General features: G+C 38.5%; 2 protein-coding genes across 2 annotated transcripts in view; both read left to right on the top strand.

Moving 5' to 3' along the window:
- Nucleotides 1-6,580: 6,580 nt before the first annotated feature.
- LOC307122717 (uncharacterized protein) lies at nucleotides 6,581-7,611 on the top strand (the record flags this gene model as incomplete). Its single annotated transcript, XM_079810893.1, has 2 exons — nucleotides 6,581-7,478; nucleotides 7,592-7,611. The coding sequence occupies 2 exons, from the start codon at nucleotides 6,581-6,583 to the stop codon at nucleotides 7,609-7,611; spliced, it is 918 nt and encodes a 305-aa protein (XP_079667019.1).
- Nucleotides 7,612-7,822: 211 nt separating this feature from the next.
- Nucleotides 7,823-21,853, top strand: part of myo15aa (myosin XVAa) — a 39,299-nt gene continuing 25,268 nt past the window's right edge. The window contains exons 1-21 of the mRNA XM_079827293.1: nucleotides 7,823-8,245; nucleotides 9,395-9,477; nucleotides 9,969-10,032; nucleotides 10,259-10,368; nucleotides 10,578-10,652; nucleotides 11,206-11,296; nucleotides 11,855-11,958; nucleotides 12,174-12,237; nucleotides 12,342-12,455; nucleotides 12,542-12,703; nucleotides 12,821-12,934; nucleotides 17,772-17,830; nucleotides 19,484-19,607; nucleotides 19,718-19,813; nucleotides 20,345-20,476; nucleotides 20,584-20,709; nucleotides 20,820-20,897; nucleotides 20,978-21,132; nucleotides 21,246-21,291; nucleotides 21,384-21,508; nucleotides 21,625-21,742. Coding sequence (XP_079683419.1) covers nucleotides 7,838-8,245; nucleotides 9,395-9,477; nucleotides 9,969-10,032; nucleotides 10,259-10,368; nucleotides 10,578-10,652; nucleotides 11,206-11,296; nucleotides 11,855-11,958; nucleotides 12,174-12,237; nucleotides 12,342-12,455; nucleotides 12,542-12,703; nucleotides 12,821-12,934; nucleotides 17,772-17,830; nucleotides 19,484-19,607; nucleotides 19,718-19,813; nucleotides 20,345-20,476; nucleotides 20,584-20,709; nucleotides 20,820-20,897; nucleotides 20,978-21,132; nucleotides 21,246-21,291; nucleotides 21,384-21,508; nucleotides 21,625-21,742 — 2,448 coding nt within the window. The 5' untranslated portion in view covers nucleotides 7,823-7,837. The remainder of the gene's footprint in view (nucleotides 8,246-9,394; nucleotides 9,478-9,968; nucleotides 10,033-10,258; nucleotides 10,369-10,577; nucleotides 10,653-11,205; nucleotides 11,297-11,854; nucleotides 11,959-12,173; nucleotides 12,238-12,341; nucleotides 12,456-12,541; nucleotides 12,704-12,820; nucleotides 12,935-17,771; nucleotides 17,831-19,483; nucleotides 19,608-19,717; nucleotides 19,814-20,344; nucleotides 20,477-20,583; nucleotides 20,710-20,819; nucleotides 20,898-20,977; nucleotides 21,133-21,245; nucleotides 21,292-21,383; nucleotides 21,509-21,624; nucleotides 21,743-21,853) is intronic.

Here is a 21,853-nt window from a genome sequence, read left to right as displayed (position 1 = left end):
AACACTTTGTTTGCATGTGTGTGACAAAATTGCACTTGTGTCATTTGGCTTAATTGCATTAAATCAGATAAGTCATTGTAAAGGCAGTTTAACAGGTCAATTCATGATTGATTTTCATTGCTTTTAAAAGTGTAGTTTCTTCAGTGACTTCTTCCCCCGAGACCAACAACAATAAATTGAACATTAATAAGAAAAGTAGCAATTTAAAGGTTTCAACTTTTTCCAAACCTGTATGAATTTCTGTCTTCTGCTGAAGACAAAAGAAGATTTGGAAGAATATGGGTAAGCAAACAGTTGATGGACCCAACTAAATTTCCATAGTATGAGAAAAAAATACTATGGAAGTCAAAGGGGTCCAACTGTTTGGAAACTGACATTCTTTAAAATATCTTCAAATATCTAGAAGGAGAATCCCCCTTCTATATGTAAAGCGCTTTGAGTGCCTAGAAAAGCGCTATATAAATGTAACAAATTAATAAAATCTTCTTTAGTGTTCAGCATAACACAACAATTCATACAGGTTTGGTACAGGGTGAGTCTTTCCATTTTGGGTGAACTAATATAACTATTAGTATAACTATCTATACTAATTTCATTGTGGCAAAGATGATGTTTGACATATATATGTTCAGTGTGAGACAATGTATAGTTTTATTCACTTGGATAACTCGCTTCTAACCATTTCTAACACCACTGAAATTGAATCTAGTCCTCCCCCCAAGCCTCTTGATTGTAACCTTACCCAGCACTTGGCCTAGGTGAATAGCTAGGCTTGGATTTAAACAGGTTCATTTAGGGTTTGGGGTATGCATTACGTCTGCCAGGGAGACTAAGCTAAGTGTCTACACAGGTTTACGTCTTCTCTTTACTTAACCATATATACTCTAATATGTATTTAATTCCTGATGAAAGCAGTGCTGTATATATCCTGCTGAAAAAGAAGCTGAAAAGAGCGTCATTTAGTATTATAATGAAATGAGACAAGCCAACTTATTTTACTGATTCTTTATTTTTGCATTTTATTAATTAAATTGACAGCTAAAGTTAAAGACATATGTGTTGTGGATTGGAAATTAATTGGACATCCTTGAAAGAAAGCAGCCAAGAACCTCCTCTTGGACTTGTTTCAAAATATAACAGCTGAATAGCTGATGCACAGCAGAGGCAGAATTAATATTTAAATTACAGATAACCATCTCTTCAAGCAAAGAAAATTACAAAAAAAAAATGAAATCATAAAAAGGAATTTCAGTTTAAATATCACCTAAATGTATTATCACATAAATATGCAATATATGCATGTGATGGCGAATATCTGTTAACAATGAATGGGGTCACTCTATATTTGGAACTTTTCTGATTAATATTTAATTATTTCTTAGTGAACTGAATACAGACCAGCCATTAAGAATTTATCCCTACCAGTGTCATGAACTCTTGGAATATTAAGTGGTCAACAGAGACATAATCACGCAGCTTAAAATGTATATATGTGATTCTTATCCACGATAACTGCTATTTTTTTCAGAGCTGACATAAACATATGTATCAGAGAGTTGGTAGCATCATGATAATGGATGTTAATACCTGTTTGGATTTTCTCCTGCTCATAAAAATAGTCAAAAGATAAAGAAATGCTAATTAACTATCCAAAGCATATATCATGTCAGTCTGGACAATTACAAGCTAGATATTTATTATTTGTACAAATAATATACTTTTTTTCAGTTTTATTGGCCTAAACAATACAAAATCAACAAATCAAAAAAATTAAGTTATATAAATTTAAAGAATCAAATTATTTTTATCGGCAATAGTTCTATTAGGTGGTTGATAACATTGCTTTGAATCAAAATGTCACAGCTCAATAAAAAACTGAAAATTAAATAAATATTTGACATGACAGCATCAAATTACAATCGTTTTATTTGTTTGGTACTCTAATAATATCAACCATTTAATCCACCTCAGATGTGATGGAGGACACATTCCTCTTTGGTCAGTATTATTACCATACTTTTTGGAAATGTCCTCAGACACAGTTTAGTAACAGCTCAGCCAACGTGCATTATTTATACAGGAATGAGCCAAACAGATAATGTTACCCTAAGTCAGTGTAGATGATACATTTAAGGTGCCCTTCGTGGCTATTACGGGGAGCCCTCGCATACTTTCAGACACATGCGTCTGGAGCTTTTGATGGACACTACCTGCAAAACTCAAGAGGACAAAAAGTGTAACTGGAGTACTTTCCCAAGGCATGAAAAAGCTTGTAGCACATGACAAAAGGGATTATGACATTCATGGATGCCTGAGATAAAGAGGCTTTTTGTCTGTGGGAAATCTCTTGCCAAAATTAGCACTACAGCCCAAGGACAAGACTCTGTCGGACATTTCTGAAAAGTGAGGAGTACACCTGTAAGGTAGAGTCCTGAACAAAAGGAGCTATCAGCATTTTGGCTTTTTTTGTTGAGTGGAAATTATTTTGACTTGGGCTTACATTCAAGAGAATTATTAGACATAATTCATAACTTTTTTGTGATGTAAGAGATCTGCTTGCTCATTAACACTACATTGAACCTGCATTCCACATGGAACATTTGTATTACTGTTTTCTGTCGCTGACCACTACTTTTTGATATAGTGACATATATTAGCATGACTGTTGGAGAAGGATAAAATGCCACCAAAGAAAGCAGACAAAGCTGCACCTAAGAAAGGTGCAAAAGAAGATGCAAAGGCGGCAAAAGGTGGCAAAGAGCCTCCTAAAGGGAAAGGGAAAGAGGATCCAAAGAAAGGAAAAGGAAAGGGCAAACAAGCTCCTAGTGAATCCGAGGAGGCATCCGAGGTGGAAAGGAGTGAGGCTGAGGACAGTGAGGCAGTAGACGAAGAGGATGTGCAAAATGAGGATGATGGTGGTAAAAAAGGGAAAGGGAAAGCTGCACTGAAGGGAGCATCCAAAGCTATGGCAGTGAAAGCTGTAGCTAAGCCAAAGCGTGGCCAAGCAGCAGAAGAAGCTGTTGATCCAAAAACTGGTAAGCGTGCCAATATCAAGGCTGCATCTAAAATTGTGGCAGGATTCCAACCTGAAGAGAAGAAGCCACAACTTCAGCTAGGTAAAATGAAGGACATAAACCTGAAAGGGGCGTCTTCGGCTATGATAGGCTTTGCTGTTCAGGGTAAGCAGAATGGTGCAGAATTAGCAAAGCCAGCCCCAAAACAATCAAAAAGAGGGCTAAAACTCACATCTAGGCTTTTCATGGGAATATCTGCTAGTAAGAAGAAAAAAGGTATGTTTTCAGGCTTTGGAAAGTCAAAAGCTACAGAAGACAAAAATAAAAAACAGGAGGGTGGAAGAACACTGTTATTGCTCAATATCGGTGGAAAAGCAAACAAAAATGCAGCAGCCACCTCTGGACTGGGAGGCAAATTCAAAGGCTTCTTTGGCAAAAAGAAAACTGGAGTTGCACAATTCAAAAGTAAAGGATGGGCTCTGGGGAAGATAGCAGGTGCAACAAACTGGCTAACAAACAAATTCATCTCATCCAAAACATCTGGAAGAATGGGTCGCTCTGTTAGTTATGGCAGGTCAAGTGTGGGCCGAAATCATGGCTATCAGAATGGAGGATATGAATATGACGAGGGCGAGTTCAGCTATGAGGAAGATGAGTATGTTCAAAGTAGTTATAGCAGAAATAACCCCCGGGGACGTTATAGGAGCAGAAATCAGGACAGCTATGGTGAGGGGCGCTACAGAGGACCACATCAGTATGACTACTTTGAAGATGACCAGGAGTATTATGATTATCCTGAAGATGAGTATGGCTTCTATGATGAGGAGAATGATTATTATGATCCTATGTATGAGGATGAATATGGCTATTTTGATGAAGACTATTACGATCCGTATCAGTATGACGGAAGACAACCATATGGTTATTATGATGATAGAATTGACTATGATTACAGGCACCAGAGAATTGATGAATTTGGATACCCTGTTGATGGTATGGAATACTATGATGAAATGGGTTATGCTGCGGAAGATGAATTTGGCTACCCTGGTAATGATGTGGAATACTATGACTATGGATACTATCCAGAACAGTTTGAATATTATGGTGATCAGCAAAATTATTACAGTCTCTATGATGGTGTTTCAGATGCCAACATGATGTATCCAGGTTATGCATATGCATACAATCCAAATCAGTATATCTACAATGGAGAAACCACTGCAGTTTACCTTGACCCTCAGATGGTTGCTAACCAGCCATTTATGTACACAGTGGAGGATGTCATGGAACCAACAGAACCCTCAGGAATGTATGGTAATGAATATGTACAAATACCAACAGAAGGAATATTGACTGAGGATTCATTCAGATTCCCAAGACCACAAGTAAAATTGTTTGGAAAAGAAAAACTTGAAATTGCAAGTCCAATGCAATTCCCCAGGAATGATTATGAGATTATTCCAGACCAATATGAGAACCAGCAATTTGCTTCACATATGAGCCTTCCTTTATATACTCCACAGCAATCAGAAGCTGTACAAAGGTCATTTTCTCCCACACCTATATTAATTCAGCAAGTACCAGCATCTAATATACCACCTGGTAGTCCCATTTTAACCCGAACACCCCAAATGCCATCCTCACCTGTTCTTCAGGCAAGACACTTTTCCTCTCCAATGCCAGTGTCACCTGCCCCAAGTAGACATTATTTTGGACCTGTTGGGCTCATACCACTCTCAACACCATCATCTCCGGTTTTGTCTGCTAGAAGATTTGATCCCACTATGGTTGAACCAGTATCTACCCATTTAGTCTATCCAGATCCTATGTTTCAGAGACATGATTTTCCATATGAAAATGTCCAACCAACAACCCTGAGACAATTTCACAATCTCCCCTCTCCACAGCTCTCCATAAGACAAAGCAATTTTTCACCAGGTCGAAGCAGCCCTATACCTCGCCAACGATCTGATATGTATGAGGAAATGGGTCCAGGGTTCTCACCAAGGCAGTCTAGAATGTTTAGCCCAACATCTTACAATAATAATGCACAAAGGCAGTCCTCTCCAATTCAAAGGAGGAAATTTAGCCCCCCTTCTTCTCCACAACTGCCCAGACGAGCAGCATCACCTTTAGCTTCTTTAAGGGGAAAATCTCCAACTCCCCAGAGAAAGCCATTTGGTTCTAGAGCCCCATCCCCTCTTGTTAATGGAAGAGAGAGTCCTCCAATGTCTCCACGAGGCTCAATGAGAAGGAGAAGTCCTCCTTCTTCGCCTAGACAGACACTGAGGAAAGGTTCCCAAGCTAGTCCTGCCCCTCCAGTAAAATCTCGTTTCAGGCCAATTGGTAGAAGCAATCAGGAGTCTTTAATGTCATCAAGATCTATCAGGAAAAGCTCTTTTTCACCACAACCATCTTTACAGAGGAGGAGCCCTCCACGGTCTCCAACAATAGGCCAGCACTCACTAGAGGAGAGATCTCCATACCCACCCCGCAGAGCCACATCTCCCACCCAAAGACCTATGTCTCCAAGACCAATATCCCCCTTTGCTTCTAGATCTCAGAGACCTCTTTCTCCATCACCATCAGCATTTTCTGGCAGAATTCAACATGACCCACAACATCTACCAACTCGTTCTTCCACACGTAGATTCAGAGGATTTGGTGGCAACAAAGTGCCAATGGGAACTGTTAAGCCATCTCCTGTTAATCCAATTTTGCAAAGAAAAAGTCATCATGGCACTCCTCAAATGCAAAATGTTGCTCCGTTCAGAACTTCAGTCCATAATGTAAACATGAGTTTGGGAGCTTTGAACCAGAGTGCTAGATCCTCACCCATCATGTTGGCAAGGCGAGGTTCCAGACCAGCAGGTTTTCAAGACTCAAAGAGATTCTTTCCACCTGGAACACCAAATCCACAGAGAGGTTTTCATAGACCTATTGGGAGAGGGCGTCCTGTTGTGAGAGTACCAATAAGTCCTGTTCCTCTCAGACAATCAATAAGAAGCCAGAACCATCCTCTTGTAATGAATGCTCAACCACATTTTACCCAACACGTTCCAATAAAACATCCAGGAGTACCTTCACCACAACTCTCTGTAAGACATTTTCCAACCCCATGTCCGTCACCTCAGCTTTCAGTGAGAGCTGGTTCACCAATGTCTGTACGCTCTCCATCGCCGATCCTCTCACAGAGAAATGCTCTGCATAATGAATTAATCAACCGCGCCTCACTCAGATCACAATTTCCATTGAGTAGCACTCCTCAGCCTCAGCTAATAACTGAATTTTCCCAGACAGTTGAACAAGGGCCATCTCCCCTACTAACAAATGCTTTACAGAACCCAAATCTGGCTGCTGCTTCGTACAGTTCACCTCTTCCAAGGTTTAAATCCCCAATGTCACAGATCAACCAAAGCTTATCTCAGAGCTCTTCCCCAGGCTTAACAAATGCATTACAAAATCCACTCCTCCGTAATGACAATCTACTAACAAATGCTTTACAGAACCCAAATCTTGCTGCTGCTTCGTACAGTTCACCTCTTCCAAGGTTTAAATCCCCAATGTCACAGATCAACCAAAGTTTATCTCAGAGCTCTTCTCCAGGGTTAACAAATGCATTACAAAATCCTCTTCTCCGTAATGCCAATTACCGCTCACCTCTGCAGAGGTCTGCTTCTCCTCATTCTATAGTGGCACCTCAAGAGGTTCAGGTAATCAATCAGAGTTCTTCGCCAATGCTCTCTAATGCATTGCAAAACCCTTACCTACGTAATGCCTCCCTAACTTCCCCACTGCAAAGAAGCACATCTCCATATTCTCCCACAGCTGTTCAGCAGGGATCGCAGAGCATTTTGCAATCATCTTCAGCACTAACTAATGCACTAAAAAATCCTCAATTACGCAGTGCCTCGTATATCTCACCTCTTCAGCGAAATACATCATTATATGCTCCGGTGATGTCACAACCGGAACAGCAAACATCAGTATTATCAAATGCACTTAAGAATCCTAACTTAAGAAATGCATCCTATACCTCTCCTTTACAGAGTCCTACTCCTTTCCTGCAAGCACAGGATTATTCTTCACCTTTGTCAAATGCATTAAAAAAGAATCCACACCTTCAAGGAGCTTCCTTTCGGCTACCTGATGGATCAATAATATCTAGGAATTTAGGAAGCCAAAAAGAGGAGGCTACTACATCTGCTCTGTCAAATGCTTTGCAAAATCCCAGTCTCCGGAAAGCAACTTATAGGCTCCCTGATGGTACGATAATGAGAAATCAGCCAGCACCAGCTCAACCTTCTTCAGTGCTCTCCAATGCTCTTCAGAATCCCAACATTCGAAAAGCAAGTTACAGGCTTCCTGATGGAACACTTGTATCCAGTAGCACTGATCAAACCGAGGACACATCGAAATCCTCACCATATTTGGGAAGTGCTCTACAGAATATTAACCTACGTAAATCTGCCTATAAACTACCTGATGGTGCTCTTTTTTCCCGAAACCAACCAGCAGAGCAGTCACCCTCTCCAATTCTTTCAAATGCTCTTCTGAACTCAAACCTTCGTAAGGCTTCCTACAGACTTCCTGATGGAACACTTTTGACTAAGAGCTCTGAACAGGAACCAGAGCAATCAATTTCATCTCATTTGTCAAGCGCATTACAAAATGTTGGTAAGACCAACTATCGCTTACCTAATACCTCCGGCCTGTTTAGAAATCCTAAACAAGAGCAAGCTACCCCTTCAGTACTTTCCGGTGCCCTTCTCAACCAAAACCTTCGTAAAGCATCTTACAGATTGCCCGATGGATCAATCATGACAAGAGGTAAACCAGCTCAAAGTGATTCTCCCTCATCACCATTTCTGGGAAATGCCTTGACGAATGTTAACTTGCGCAAAGCCTCCTACAAGTTGCCGTCAACACTGGGACGTTCTCCAGAGGACCCAAGGTACGCAGTAGTGACCCCTCAGATTCAGGGTCAGTCTGGTGAACACTGGGCTCAAAATCAAATAATAGATCTTCATGAGCCAGATGATGTCTGGTCTTCAGAAAGAGTCCTCCCTCATCATACTGTTCAGAACCTCACAAAATGGTCCATGTATAGGGATGAAGAACTGGAGAATTTTGACATCCCTGTGTTTCCTGGCCAAGAGACAGATAGCACAGAACCTGCATGGCTACCAGATAGAGAAGGTGAACCTCAAGGGAACTGGTATGACAAGGTAATAGTTACTTTTAATAAGAAAACATTGCTCAGCCTCTTTTTTTTTGCTATCTAGACGTTTCCTGTGAAATTGTTCTACAGTGGAAACAAATACAAAAATAATAGTACAATATCTGTGCCACAAAAATAATGATATGGTATAACTGAATCGTCAGGTTAAAGCAATTAGATTAGAAAGACTGAAATTTGAATGTAAATCTATGTGTCAAAAATGATGCTGGGCAATGTCAAATATCAAAGAAAAATATTATGACTTTAGTATTGACTGGATATTAGACAATATAGGATGGATGGATAATTTAATACTGTATTTAAATTTGTGTATACTTAAAATATACAATGCACCAAAATACAACTACAATGCCTGCTATATCACAACAATGTACAGGTATCATTTCAATAGACCTTAGTGGTAGCAGCACATTTAATTTTTAAAAGGAATGAAAACAGTGCCGTGAGGGATAGAAGTACAGTGTGTTCAATGGATTGTACTACTGTTTAACAATATGCCAGTTGCTGATGAAACATCTTTCCAAAAATCTTTCAGTGGTAAGACTCAATAAAATAGTGCATGTGTAACAGAGGCCAGCTAGTAGTTGCTGTGCAAGTAAACCTCACTCCTCTGATCTCAAGAGACACTCTAGCCTAAGAGTGTCCGACTCTCATGCCGGCAGACCCGGTTCGAGTCCCACTTAGAGCGGGGTGGTTTGAACAGGAGGGGTTACATAGGTGGCCTGACCCTGATGGGAGTGAGGTTTAGGGGGGTGAGTGTAACGGAGGCCAGCTAGTAGTTGCTGCGCGAGTAAACCTCACTCCTCTGATCTCAAGAGACGCTCTAGTGACTGACGCTAGAGGTTGCGGCCTTTAGCCTCCTTGGAGCATCCGACTCTCATGCCGGCAGACCCGGGTTTGAGTCCCGCTTAGAGCGCGGCGGTTCGAATAGGAGGGGTTACACATGCCATTGTAAGGATTATAAGACTCGGAAATATATCCCTCACAGCCTCATTTTCATCCATGTAAAATTCAATATAGCGTCTACCCTGACTAAGGTCTATAAATAATTATAGTGTGAAATACTGGCTTTTACGTCATGTTTGGTTTACACATTGTTTACACAATATTTTTCTTTAACTGAAATGCTTTTTAGATGTACTCAATTCGAAGTCTGCCCACAATGATGTATCGTGAACGTGCAGAGGAGGATGGGTTCGAAGACATGACACAGCTTGAGTATGAAATTATTGAATAAGATGAAAGCTATACGTGACCCTGGACCATGAAACCATCATTTATACATCACATGAAAGCTGAAATAAATAATTGATGTATGGATTGTTAGGATAGAATAATATTTGGTCGAGATACAACTATTCGAATATATGGAATCTGAGGGTGCAAAAAAATTGCCTTTAAAGTTGTCCAAATTAAGTCCTTAGCAATGCATATTACTACTAATAATACACTAATAATACATTTTTTATATATTTACGGTAGGAAATTTGCTAAATATCTTCATGGAACATGATCTTTACTTAATATCATAATGATTTTTGGCATAAAAGAAAAAAATACGATAATTTTGACCAATACAATCTATTGTTGGCTATTGCCACAAATATACCCGTGTGATTTATTACTGGTTTTGTGGTCCAGGGTCACATATATAGTGACATTTTGTGTTCACTTTTAAATGCTTTCATAAAGAATAAAAATCTTTCCAGGGACCTGCATGAAGGTGCTGTGTTACTGAATTTGAAGAAAAGGTTTGAACGCAATTTGATATATGTAAGTAAAATGCAAAATCTATTATGATAGTACATTCATGTGTTTGTTTTTTACTAACAGCTATCCATGTTTTTCTTTAGAACTAAGAATTATGTATTTTGACCACTGGTTAAATAAAATTAAAATACTTTTTTTTCTGTAAATATCTTTAGTACAAAGAGTTTTGGATGAATTTAAAAAAGAAATTAAAGAAAAAACAATTTTGTTGTGTTTTTTCCCCCCCAAGACTTACATTGGAAGTATTCTGGTGTCTGTTAATCCTTACAAGATGTTCAACATCTACGGAACAGACATGGTTCTGCAACACAAAGGGCATGCCCTTGGAGAGAATTCTCCGTAAGTTCTTTAATTAATTCATTAATTCATTCATAATACTTTGAACCCTTTACTTTAAACTTCAGTAGTATTTACCGTATATATATATATAGTATGTACCGGTACTTTAACAAGATAACAGTTTTTTATTTTATTTTATCAATGCTAGGCTAATACCTTATTTTGTATTTTTTTCTTAAATGTTTTGATCTTATCCATTGTGTCTGCAGACATCTATTTGCTATTGCAAATGCCTCATACACAAAAATGATGGATGCCAAAGAAAATCAGTGCATTATTATCAGGTAGGATCAATTTAGGGTAAACATGTAAGATTATCTCACAGAACATTTTAAATACATCAAGTATATATTTGTTCACATTGTTCAACTAACCTAACTCATAATGTGTTTTTGGAAAGATCAATTAAAATAACTGACAGAATTCAAAGAGCTAATCTATGTCCTGTCACCTTAAGTAGTCTTGCACTGATGGAGTCATCAGTGTTAGTTCTACTTGACACAGCTGATCGCCTGGAACACTTTAAACCTAGCTCTGACGAAGATACCTGTAAGGAAAGACTACTGATGTCTAGGCCATGATTGCACCAGCAGATCATGTCTCTGTGAAATGTACCCATGGCAGTTCAGAGTATCTGGAACGAAAGCCACAATCAAGCATTCAATTTCACTTCTGTCTGATGATCAGACACCTCGCTCATTACTTAAGTGCATGGCAAAAGACAAGAACGTCGTTTCCTCACATGCTAAGCAGCATTCTATGCCAATTAAGTAGTTAAACTGGTACTTTAGAGGGTAACAGTCATCATGTGGTCTAAATGTGCTTATTGTCTTTCAGTGGGGAGAGTGGCTCTGGTAAAACAGAGACCACAAAGCTAGTTCTCCGGTACTTAGCCGCAATACATCACAAACAGAACATCACACAGCAGGTATGAATTAAGCTAATGAAATCTTGGAAAACTGTTCAACTCAGTTCATGCACATTTTATAACTTACCCTTTTCTCCTATTTTACTTTTATATGCCATGATACAGATTGAGGTATTGTACTTTTCTGTTGTTTGCAACCTTGTTGCATGGCTTGTTGCACTTTGTGATATGCAAGTGTGCAAAAGTTTACCTATGGAGTATTAAACAAATTAACAGAAATGTTAAAGTATCTCCAACTAAAAGAACATCACATGCTTTCTAGAAACAGCAAAGCAAAGCAAAAAAAAAATGCTATTTTGGATTGCTATGCATGATAGTAAATATTATGATTTGCTGTCATAAATTGTATCTTTTAAAAATGGCATTTTTTCTTATTACACTGGCAGATTATTTTGATGTTCAGAAACAAGTAAAAAAAGCTGCCAGTGCAGTAAGACAAAATACATTCAAGATACAATCTGCAAGTCTCATGCATTGTTGTTTCTCAAGTAAATGTATCTTTTAAATGTGAAATTATTGCTACATCCTTCACACATTAATTAATGGCTTAATCTACAGATTCTCGAAGCAACTCCTCTTTTAGAGTCTTTTGGAAATGCCAAAACTGTACGGAATGATAACTCCAGTCGATTTGGGAAATATATGGAAATATGTATGGAAGAGTAAGTTCATCAAAACCAATATCTCATTCATCAATATCTCTTTACAATATTTTATTGATACACCTAGCAAGAGGAAACACTTATTTGGAGTACCTTTATAACTGAAAGAGGATAACAGGGTCAAGATTACCATGATGCTGGTTAAAATTACTGTATGTTGGAGTGCATGGGTTAAATTGCAAATGACATATTAATGCTTTTCCTGCTCCAAACAGAGGGGTAATCAGCGGTGCCATAACCTCACAGTATCTACTTGAAAAGTCCAGGATTGTGTTTCAGGTATTCTTCATAATGCTCATTTAGACATTTAAAATACTAATTTATTAAACAAATTACAAATACAATGTTAATTTTTCTCTATTTTCTTAATTTTTGTCTCTCAGGCCAAAGATGAAAGAAACTATCACATTTTTTACGAGATGCTTGCAGGCCTTCCTTCACAGCAGAAGCAGTCTTTCTACCTTCAAGACGCCGAGACGTATTATTACCTCAATCAGGTGAGGCCATGGTTTAATCAGCTAGATTATTATAGCCAAAAAAGCCTCAAAAGCTAGATGGCTGTTCTCTTTCATGGACGCTCAAGGGCGGAGACTGTGAGATTGTTGGCAAGAGTGATGGGGAGGATTTCCGCAGGCTTGTCAGTGCCATGGAAATACTTCACTTCAGTGCCGAAGACCAGAACGGTATCTTTAGAGTCCTGTCTTCCATCCTCCACTTAGGAAATGTCTTCTTCGAGAGATATGAGGTACAGTGAAACTCAATCAAATGGATGTATTCTCCTCACTTGGCTTCCTCTCATGTTGCTGCACTATAATGATCTATTTCAGTGGTGCCATGCGATAAGTTGAATTTTTTTTGGCAGACTGAATCTCAGGAAGTGGCATCAGTTGTGAGTGCTCAGGAGATCCGAGTGGTGGCTGAACTTCTACAGATTTCCCCAGAGGGTCTACAGAAGTCCATTACTTTCAAAGTCACGGTAAAAAAACTTGCCTGCTAATGTCTTCAATACTAGATTCAACTTGACAAAAGATAATGTCGTTTTTTTTTTTTTTGTGGATATGTTATAGCCTATACCTTATTGTATTTTCTGCATGCTGCTATCCATGCAGAACTGTTCTCACATTACCCACTTTCTAGGACAATTTCACTGACCAACAGCACCAGACACGTTTTGTTGGATCAGTGTGTTTCACATGTGTTTGTTTTCACTGATTGAATTTGTTCAGTCTGCATTTGTCGAGCTGTGGAATGTCTAAGAATGTCTGAGAAGTGACATACTGTAATCTGGTGATGGTCCGTGTTGGTTGCCGTCTGTCAGTGCAGTGTGAATTGGCCTTTACATTTGCTTTACATTGGCAATCATTTATTGAACAATCATCCATCAGTGGTATTTCCTATTGTGCTGGGTTAGACCCTACTCTGGGTCTACTCTAAAGCATGTTTAAAATGGGTTTTATTGCATTAGGTAATAAAATGATCCTATCACATTATTATATTGTTGCATTAGATAGTTTAAGAGCAAACCAATGCAAAGCCATTACTAACTTTCGCAATGACTTTAACCAACTGGTGCCTAGGTTATTTTTACTATGCAGGAAGTCAGTTTCCTCCAAGTCCACACATGTAATTGATCAAAATAACTATAAACGTGCTACACTAACAGTTGGCAAAGTGTCAATTTTGAACAAACTTCTTGTTTATAAAAGGCACGCTGTCTTTCCCTACACTAGATGATACTTGCAATGTCATACTGTTATATGACATTCATGTATTTTTAAGTGTGACATGTTTTCCGGCCACTGTATATTGCGTATTCCGTTGTTTGAGACTGACTGGACTCAAGGATATCAACAGGAAGAGTCTGCAACTCACCTCTAGACCTTACATGACCTCCTGGCTGAACTCACATCAAGGCCCCATGCCAAGTATCAGCACACTGCTAGTGACGGATTTATCATTACATCAGTCCTTTGGAAACATGATCCAAATGCCAACACTGTTCAATTAGACAGCAGGCACATCACACCAAAAGAAAGCCGTAAATGGTGTGTATAAGCCCCACAACCCTCATATAGTATAACATGGAAAGCTGATTATGGCAGGGCAGCAGGCCATATCCCTATGGTAACCAGTGTAACCCAGTCGGGGAAACCCTAAAGCAATATCAGACTCCCATCATAGACTGTGTTACAGTCCTAAGAGTGTAGCAGATGCCATTTCACCCTCTGCAGGGGTGCCACCAAGAGGTCTGTCGAAGTATTAACCCGGCCACAAACACAGTAAACTTGCTTGTGTAGTAATACCAAAACCTAAAAGGCAGTACTACCGTGAATACCCGTTGATCAAAAGGACTGTGTAAATTTCACTATAGAGTACAACAGTGCCTGCCCACTTTTTCAGCAGCCTTGGTTCCACAAGTATTTCCCATTCATTTCTACATACATTATAACATCCTCATTCGCAATGGGAGTTTCATGGGAGTGGTTGGGCACTAGTGTTTGATTCGCTGATTGGTGGAGATTTAGCCTGACAAGTCAGACCCACATCAAGATGTTGGGTCTGGGAACACACCATTGGCAGGGCTCAATCCGAGGGGCGGGATAAACGGTTCGGTTGTCTTTCAAATTCCCTCTGCACGCAATAGGATAGCTCTACAACCAACCAGGGCGCTATCAGTGGTGACAACAATCACAAGTGGGTTGTGGCTGAGTCCCATGAGTTTTCCCACCAGCGGAGCTAGTTGGAGCTAGTTAAACTTTTGCCGCATCCGGTCGGCAAAACTCAGAACACATCTTCCTTTTTTAAGAATGACTTCAGTGCCGTAACCTTCTTTGTTAGCAGGGAAGTAGCAGGGATTTCACGCGGAACCGTCACAACTCTGCCGTCATTATGTTAAGCCCGCCCACCGACTCTATACACGATGTGATTGGCCTGACTAGAGTTTGGTTTTTCAAGCTTGCAAGCCAACGGAGAGTTGCTGGACGACTCCAGCAACTTCTAGTGGAGAATGATTTCCCTGCGGAATCATGATGTAGTTTTTCACAATGAATTCCACTGTTGAACAGAATTATTTTTAAAAAAAGATATTAAATGATATATTAAAAAAATTAAAAAAAGAAAACAATGAGGTAGAAGATCTACACACCCCTGTTGAGAGTGATGCGAGGTAGGGAAACTCCTTTAATCCATTTCTATATGCAAGCTTGCACTTAGAATTTGCTAATGGCCAAATAATAAATATCGCTAAATAAAAAAAATTGTAAGCTTAATTGCTTTTACCACGGAATAAAATATTAAAATGGTAGTTACCACTTTTTATCTCACCATTTTTTTCTCGCAATTGAGAATTTTCAAGTTATATCTCACAATTTTGACTTTTCCCCCCTTCAGAATTGTATCTGATTTTCATTAAAGGAGCACACTCAAAAAAAAAAAAAAGGTTCTATATGGCACCAAAAATGGTTCTTTGCTCGTAAGCATAGGGGAACCTTTTTAAGTGCTAAATAGCACCAATTTTGGTGCTTCAGTGGTTCTTCAGCGGTTCTTCAGAGGTTCTTTGACTAAGGTGCTATATAGCACCGCTACCATATACAGAACATGTTAAGATATGGTGCTATATAGCACCAAAAGTGGTTCCTCTATGATTACGACGAAGAACCATTTTTGGTGCCATATAGAACCTTTTTTTTTTAGAGTGCAGATACTCTATATGTAACAGGAGAGGGCCATACTCAAAGTAATTTCCCTTTGTCCAATTGAATTGGACGGTGATCTCACGCTACCAGGCTTTTCTTATCTGATGAAACCATTAAGCCCTGACCATTAAGCTCAGACATCACAACTTCTCACAATTTTTTTCTCGCAATTGCCCCCCAATTCATACCTTATATCATGCAATTTCCGAGTATAGAATCATGGATGATGAAGTTTTTTTACCAGGATTCCAGCATTATTTAATACGTTGAAATAGTGCGGGCTGATGGCTTCAACACAAGCATGTAATAGTCTAACAAATTCACAGCTCACAGTAGGTCTGTCTTTAGAGGTTTAAGCTATTGTTCAAAATCAATTCCCATATTGTACTCTGAGGGTACGTTTACACGACAATGATGTACAAAAAACTGAAAGGTTTTCTCTTTGTACAGATGACATTGACAAAATGATCCCTGTTCACACAGATCCACGAAAAGAAAGACTATGCGCCAGCGCACATACACATTATTTTACTACAGAGAACTCGAGCCAAACACGTAGGACTAATCATCGTTTTCACAGATTCATGGTTTTGTAGTTTACACGGAGACGATAACAATATCGTTTTCAAAAAGTAGCACTTCGAAACCCATTTTCAAAAGTTTGCGTTTTCAGGTCCCAAAAACCCAGTTGTCTTGTCAATGAACGGCCAAAAGCATAAAAAGTTTTCAGTTTTTAATTGAAAATGGTGTCGCGTAAACAGACCCTAGAATCCATTGAAGTTTACACGGAGACGATAACAATATAGTTTTCAAAAACTTGCACTTCGAAACCCATTTTCAAAAGTTTGCGTTTTCAGGTCCCAAAAACCCAGTTGTCTTGTCAATGAACGGCCAAAAGCATAAAAAGTTTTCAGTTTTTAATTGAAAATGATGTCGCGTAAACAGACCCTAGAATCCATAATAAAATCCTCAATTAAAACATAATTTAATGAAAAACCTAGGCCCAATAGAAAAATTCTCAAATGTGTCATTCAAACCCAATAGAGAGCTTATTTAAATAGAGTCCCTATTCAAACCTGATATATGTCTGAAACTATCCAATATTCCGCACCAACAAAGGTAAAGTGAAGGTAAAGTGTTTAAGTTCCATCATTTCTTGTCCAGTACAGTTTCTGTAAATAAAGAAGCATCCAGTGTTTTTAAGATGTTTTCTTATATGAAATCCCAATTGCTTCCATTCCACATATTTTCCTTTTAAGGTATCAAGAGCTGATTCCTCAACCTTCCTCTGGTGGAGACCATCACCATGTCTGTGTTCTATTTCAGCATCTTTCCTCACATCAGATCCACATCACTTCCTGATTTCAGATGTATCGTTGAAAAAAACGTTCATATGATCCTTTACACAGCAGCTTGTTTCAGATCAGCCTTTGTCTCAGTCTTGGTTAGAGCCAGTGCTCATCAGTGTTCACAGTCCCATTGCCATGCTGAAATGTGCTAAGGCATTTAGACTACTACTCACGGCTGCAGGTGTGACACCTTTGAGGGCTCTTCAATGTAATTTAGCTAATTCTTTTCATTAAAGGAGCAGGTACTCTCTATGTAACAGGAGAGGGCCATACTCAAAGTAATTTCCCTTTGCACATTGAATTGGATGGTGATCTCATGCTACCAGGCTTATCTTATCTGATGAAACCATTAAGCCCTGTTTTCAGACATCGACACCAGGTTTTTATCCTGCTAAGAGATATCCAAGAGATCTATCCAAGTAAAGTGAATGAGAAAGGAAATTCTTCTACCACAATGTTAAACTATTTAAGGAATGTTTTTTTATTTAAAGGCCTTAATGTCATCATTTGAAAGGGATTAGTATAGTATTGCCACAGATGCCGGGATGTGTTTACATCTACCGACAATAGTGCTGTAGGCTAGGTCCTCTTAAGGGCCATATCAGTTTCACTTGCCTAAAGACACTGCCTCAGCAACATTTCATCTCAGTATTTAAACAAAGCTGGTTTCCAATAAAAGTGCTGTGTTTTATTATAACAGTACGTTCCAGTTCACCAATTTTAGGAACTTTGCTACCAGTATTTCTGATAATTCTGTACTTTCTTATAGGAAACAATGAGGGAGAAGATCTACACACCCCTGACTGTTGAGAGTGCAATTGATGCCAGGTAGGGAAACTCCTTCAATGCATTTTTATATGCTTACACTTTGCTAATTGCCAAATAAACTACAGATGAAATTTAGCTTGTAGCTAATTCTGGTGTGGCTGAGTGCCATACACTGTCCCTGTTAAATAAACGAATAAATAAATAAATAAATGAATGAATAAATAAATATTGCTAAATAAAAACAATTGGAAGCTTGCTTCAACCACGGAATAAAAATAAAATAAAAAGGTATAAAAAAAATGTCTTGCAATTGCAAATTTATATGTCACAATTCATACAAAAAAAAATATTGATTTCAGTTGAATTTTTTTATTTTACTTTTATTTTACTTGAAAAATAATTCATTCAATGTACAAAAAAGATAATTGAGACTTTTTTTAATCTCATAATTCATAAAAAAATAAATATTGATTTGTTTAGTTTTTCATCTACTTTTATTTTACTTGTACATTATCTAAAAGCTTCAGCTAAGAAAAATAGTTCATTACAACTTTCAAAACAATCAGCCTAAAAGCGCTGTTTGTCGCTCTAGAACTTCCACCAGATTTAGCCACCGAATGAGCCACGCCCCTTCTTTCTAAAACATCTCTTTGGTGTAGCATGTAGACTGTAAAAAATGGTGTAATATGGTGGTTAGTTTTTTTTTTTAACCTGAAGAAAAGCAAGCTCGACATCTTTTTTCAAGCGTTGTAAAATTCTCATCACTCTCGTCTTGCTTCTTTTTTTGGGTTTGTCGCTTTTTGGTCTCTTTATTTTCTTCTTCCTCTTCCGTTACGACGTTTGGCTTTTTAAGCCGTTGTTCGCATCGGACATTTCTCTACAACAACACACTCTACAAGCTCATGAATAGTATTTCAAATTCTCTTTTTACCAAAAATAAATGGTAAAAAATTATCTTTTTACTAATTAAAGTCTATTATCTTCACTCTCTCAGTGTTTCCTCTATGTTGGCACGGTAAATGAAACTGACACAGGCAGAAAGTGCCCCAGAGGTCTTCTAATTGGTTGAATATGACGAGGCCTTTTTATTTTATTGCTGGCAATCCCAAAATAATCGTGATATGACAGTAATGGTGGTAATTTTTTTCTGCAAGTAGGAACATTTTCTGCATAATTCCATAAAAAAAACTTAAAAGTATACCCACAAATGAAAATTACCCAATGATTTACTCACCCTCAAGCCATCTTAGGTGTATATGATATTCTTCTTTCAGCCCAAAATTTGAAGCCCACCAAAGTGCATCCATCCATTATAAACATACTCCACACGGCTCTGGGGGGTTAGTAAAGAAAAAGATAGTTGTGATATGCCATTGAAGCTTGGATTAGCTAGGACATTTTTTTTTTATATAACTCTGGTATTTGTCTGAAAGAAGAATGTCATATACACACATACTATAACTTCAAGTGAAATTGTTTGGCAAGGCATACTTTCTAGATTTTTTTTTTTTTTAAGAATTACATTTTCAAGGAGTTTAATAAATAATAATGGTTAAAGAAAGACTGAGCAAGGATGAAATCTGGAATTGAAAATAGAAAGTAATGAACTTTCAGAGAGTATTAGAATTATAACCAGTGTCATGAAAACTGCTGTCTAACTTCTATGCATTGAGGTAATCAAATTATGGTAATGTTCCCTCTCAAACATAACAGAGATGCAGTTGCCAAGATCCTATATTCCCTTCTGTTCAGCTGGCTAACAGACAGAATAAATACGCAGGTTTATCCTCGGAATGAAGCACTCTCTATCTCCATCCTTGATATCTATGGATTTGAGGTATGGCGCTGTAACTGATTTGCCCACGACAGTAAAAGGTTTTGCTAATACTCTTCATTGTGGTACAATTTGGATTGCATTCGACTGAATCAAATTTTTGTGCCTTGTAGGATCTTACCTTCAACAGCTTTGAACAGCTTTGCATAAATTATGCAAATGAGTACCTTCAGTTCTTTTTCAACAGGGTCATTTTCAAAGAAGAACAAGTAAGCTGTCTCTGTTCACTCTAATCATCTAAGAACTGTAGATGAGTAAATTGCAGTAGCGGTTTTAACATTAAGATACTCATTGGCACATCTGGTTGCACATCCAGTCTTCTTTGGCATTTGTCTGTGGATAGTACAGATGAGCTGAGAAGCTATACTGACGTAATTGTGACACAAAATCCAAAATAAATAGCCTATTTTAGTGATATTTTAAATAAATGTCAATTAAACGTATTAAAGTCAGTAATATTTTTTCCAACATGTTGTCAGTTTGTGGCACATCAGTATCTGAGTGGCATGTGCCACTGAATGTTAAATGTAATCCCAATGTTGATCACACAAACTGCCCATTCTAGGAAACACAAGGAGTGAATCTGTAAATAAAGACAGTTGAGGAATGTGCCAATAAGCATAGCGACATGTGCCATTGGCTTCTGTGCATCAAATGCCATGTCACTTAATGTTAATACCACCGCTCGTAATTTGCCTGTGGTATGCATCTAAAAAATGATTATCTTTTGAATATGCAAGGATGAATATAGCAGAGAGCAAATCATCTGGGAAGAGGTGCATTTCTCTGACAACCAGGCCTGCATTGACCTCATTGCAGCAAAGCCCCATGGGATACTCAGAATTCTTGACGATCAGAGCGGGTTTCCACAGGTGTCATTTCTTCTTACTGTTCAGTGATGTTCTTGTGATCTATTCATCACTACTAGTTTGCATAATTTTAATTTTAATTAACCTCCTTTTGGATGAATTTCCTCTAGGCTACAGACCATACCTTCCTTCAGAAATGCCACTATCACCATGGCAACAATCCACTGTATTCCAAGCCAAAAATGCCTCTCCCAGAATTGACTATCAAGCATTACGCTGGGAAGGTCTCCTATCAGGTGCATTTAAACTACTTGCCTTGAACCATCAAACATTTTTACTTATTCCCAAATCAAGTATTAGTGAAGAAATACACCAAACTTTTTGTGATTGAAAACATGCATCACAGGTCCATAAATTTCTGGATAAGAATTACGATCAAGTTCGCCAGGATGTTCTTGACCTTTTTATTCATAGCAAAAACAAGGTAAGAGAAATGATTTAACTGCCATGAGCCAGGAATGAAATGACCCCAATAAACTGACCCTTATCTCACTGTGGTTTTAGATGGTTGCATATCTGTTCATGAGCTATGCTGAGGCCCTCGACCAACAGAGATCTCATGTTAGGAAGAACAGCACAGTAACACGGCGCCATCAGGCCTCAACGGTGGCGGCCAAGTTCCAACAATCCCTCATGGAGCTCATTGAAAAGATGGAGAGGTAGACCACCTGAATAGTGCATTACGCTGTCTGCATGAATCTCTTCTGTTATTGGCTTCAGACCCATGTACGTTTTTTATCACCAAGTACTTCTTTCCATTTTGTACTAACAGAGCCAACCCATATTTTGTGCGATGCATAAAGCCAAATCAAAACAAGGTAAGGAACCGTGGTCACTGGGTTCAGGGGTATTACGCTATTTGCATCTTGGCTGGAATTGAAATCCATTGAGAGAGTATGTAACCTTACAGGAGCCTGCTGTGTTTGACATGGAGTTGGTCAGTGCCCAACTGAATTATTCTGGGATTTTAGAAACCATTCGAATCAGGAGAGAGGGCTACCCGATCAGAATGCCATTTGATGTCTTCCTTTTCAGGTAAGAGCTAGACATGTCAAACACGTCTGAGGCCATTAACACAACGTTTTTTCCCTTGTGTATCTTTTTAAAATATATTAATGATAATAATTACTCAATTATTCGGTTGAATTCAGATACAAGTCACTGCTAGGCCTCAAACAGCCTCCACCTGCCAATGGTGAAAACTGTGTCATCATGTTAGCGAAGCTTTGCCCTGTCAGACAAGGATCTTTTCAAGTTGGTGTCACCAAGGTGAGCATGATTCTGATTAGTGCACTTCAGACCGTCAGACGTCACGGTGAACGTTATTTGACCAAGTACAACATGTTCCTGGATCATCATCTTTGTTGATCCTGGATCAAC

This window comes from Gobio gobio (genome assembly GCF_949357685.1).
Source record: "Gobio gobio genome assembly, chromosome: 1".
Lineage (NCBI taxonomy): Eukaryota > Metazoa > Chordata > Actinopteri > Cypriniformes > Gobionidae > Gobio > Gobio gobio.
The sequence above is the reverse complement of the archived record's forward strand: the minus strand, read 5'-3'. Positions and strand labels throughout refer to the sequence as shown.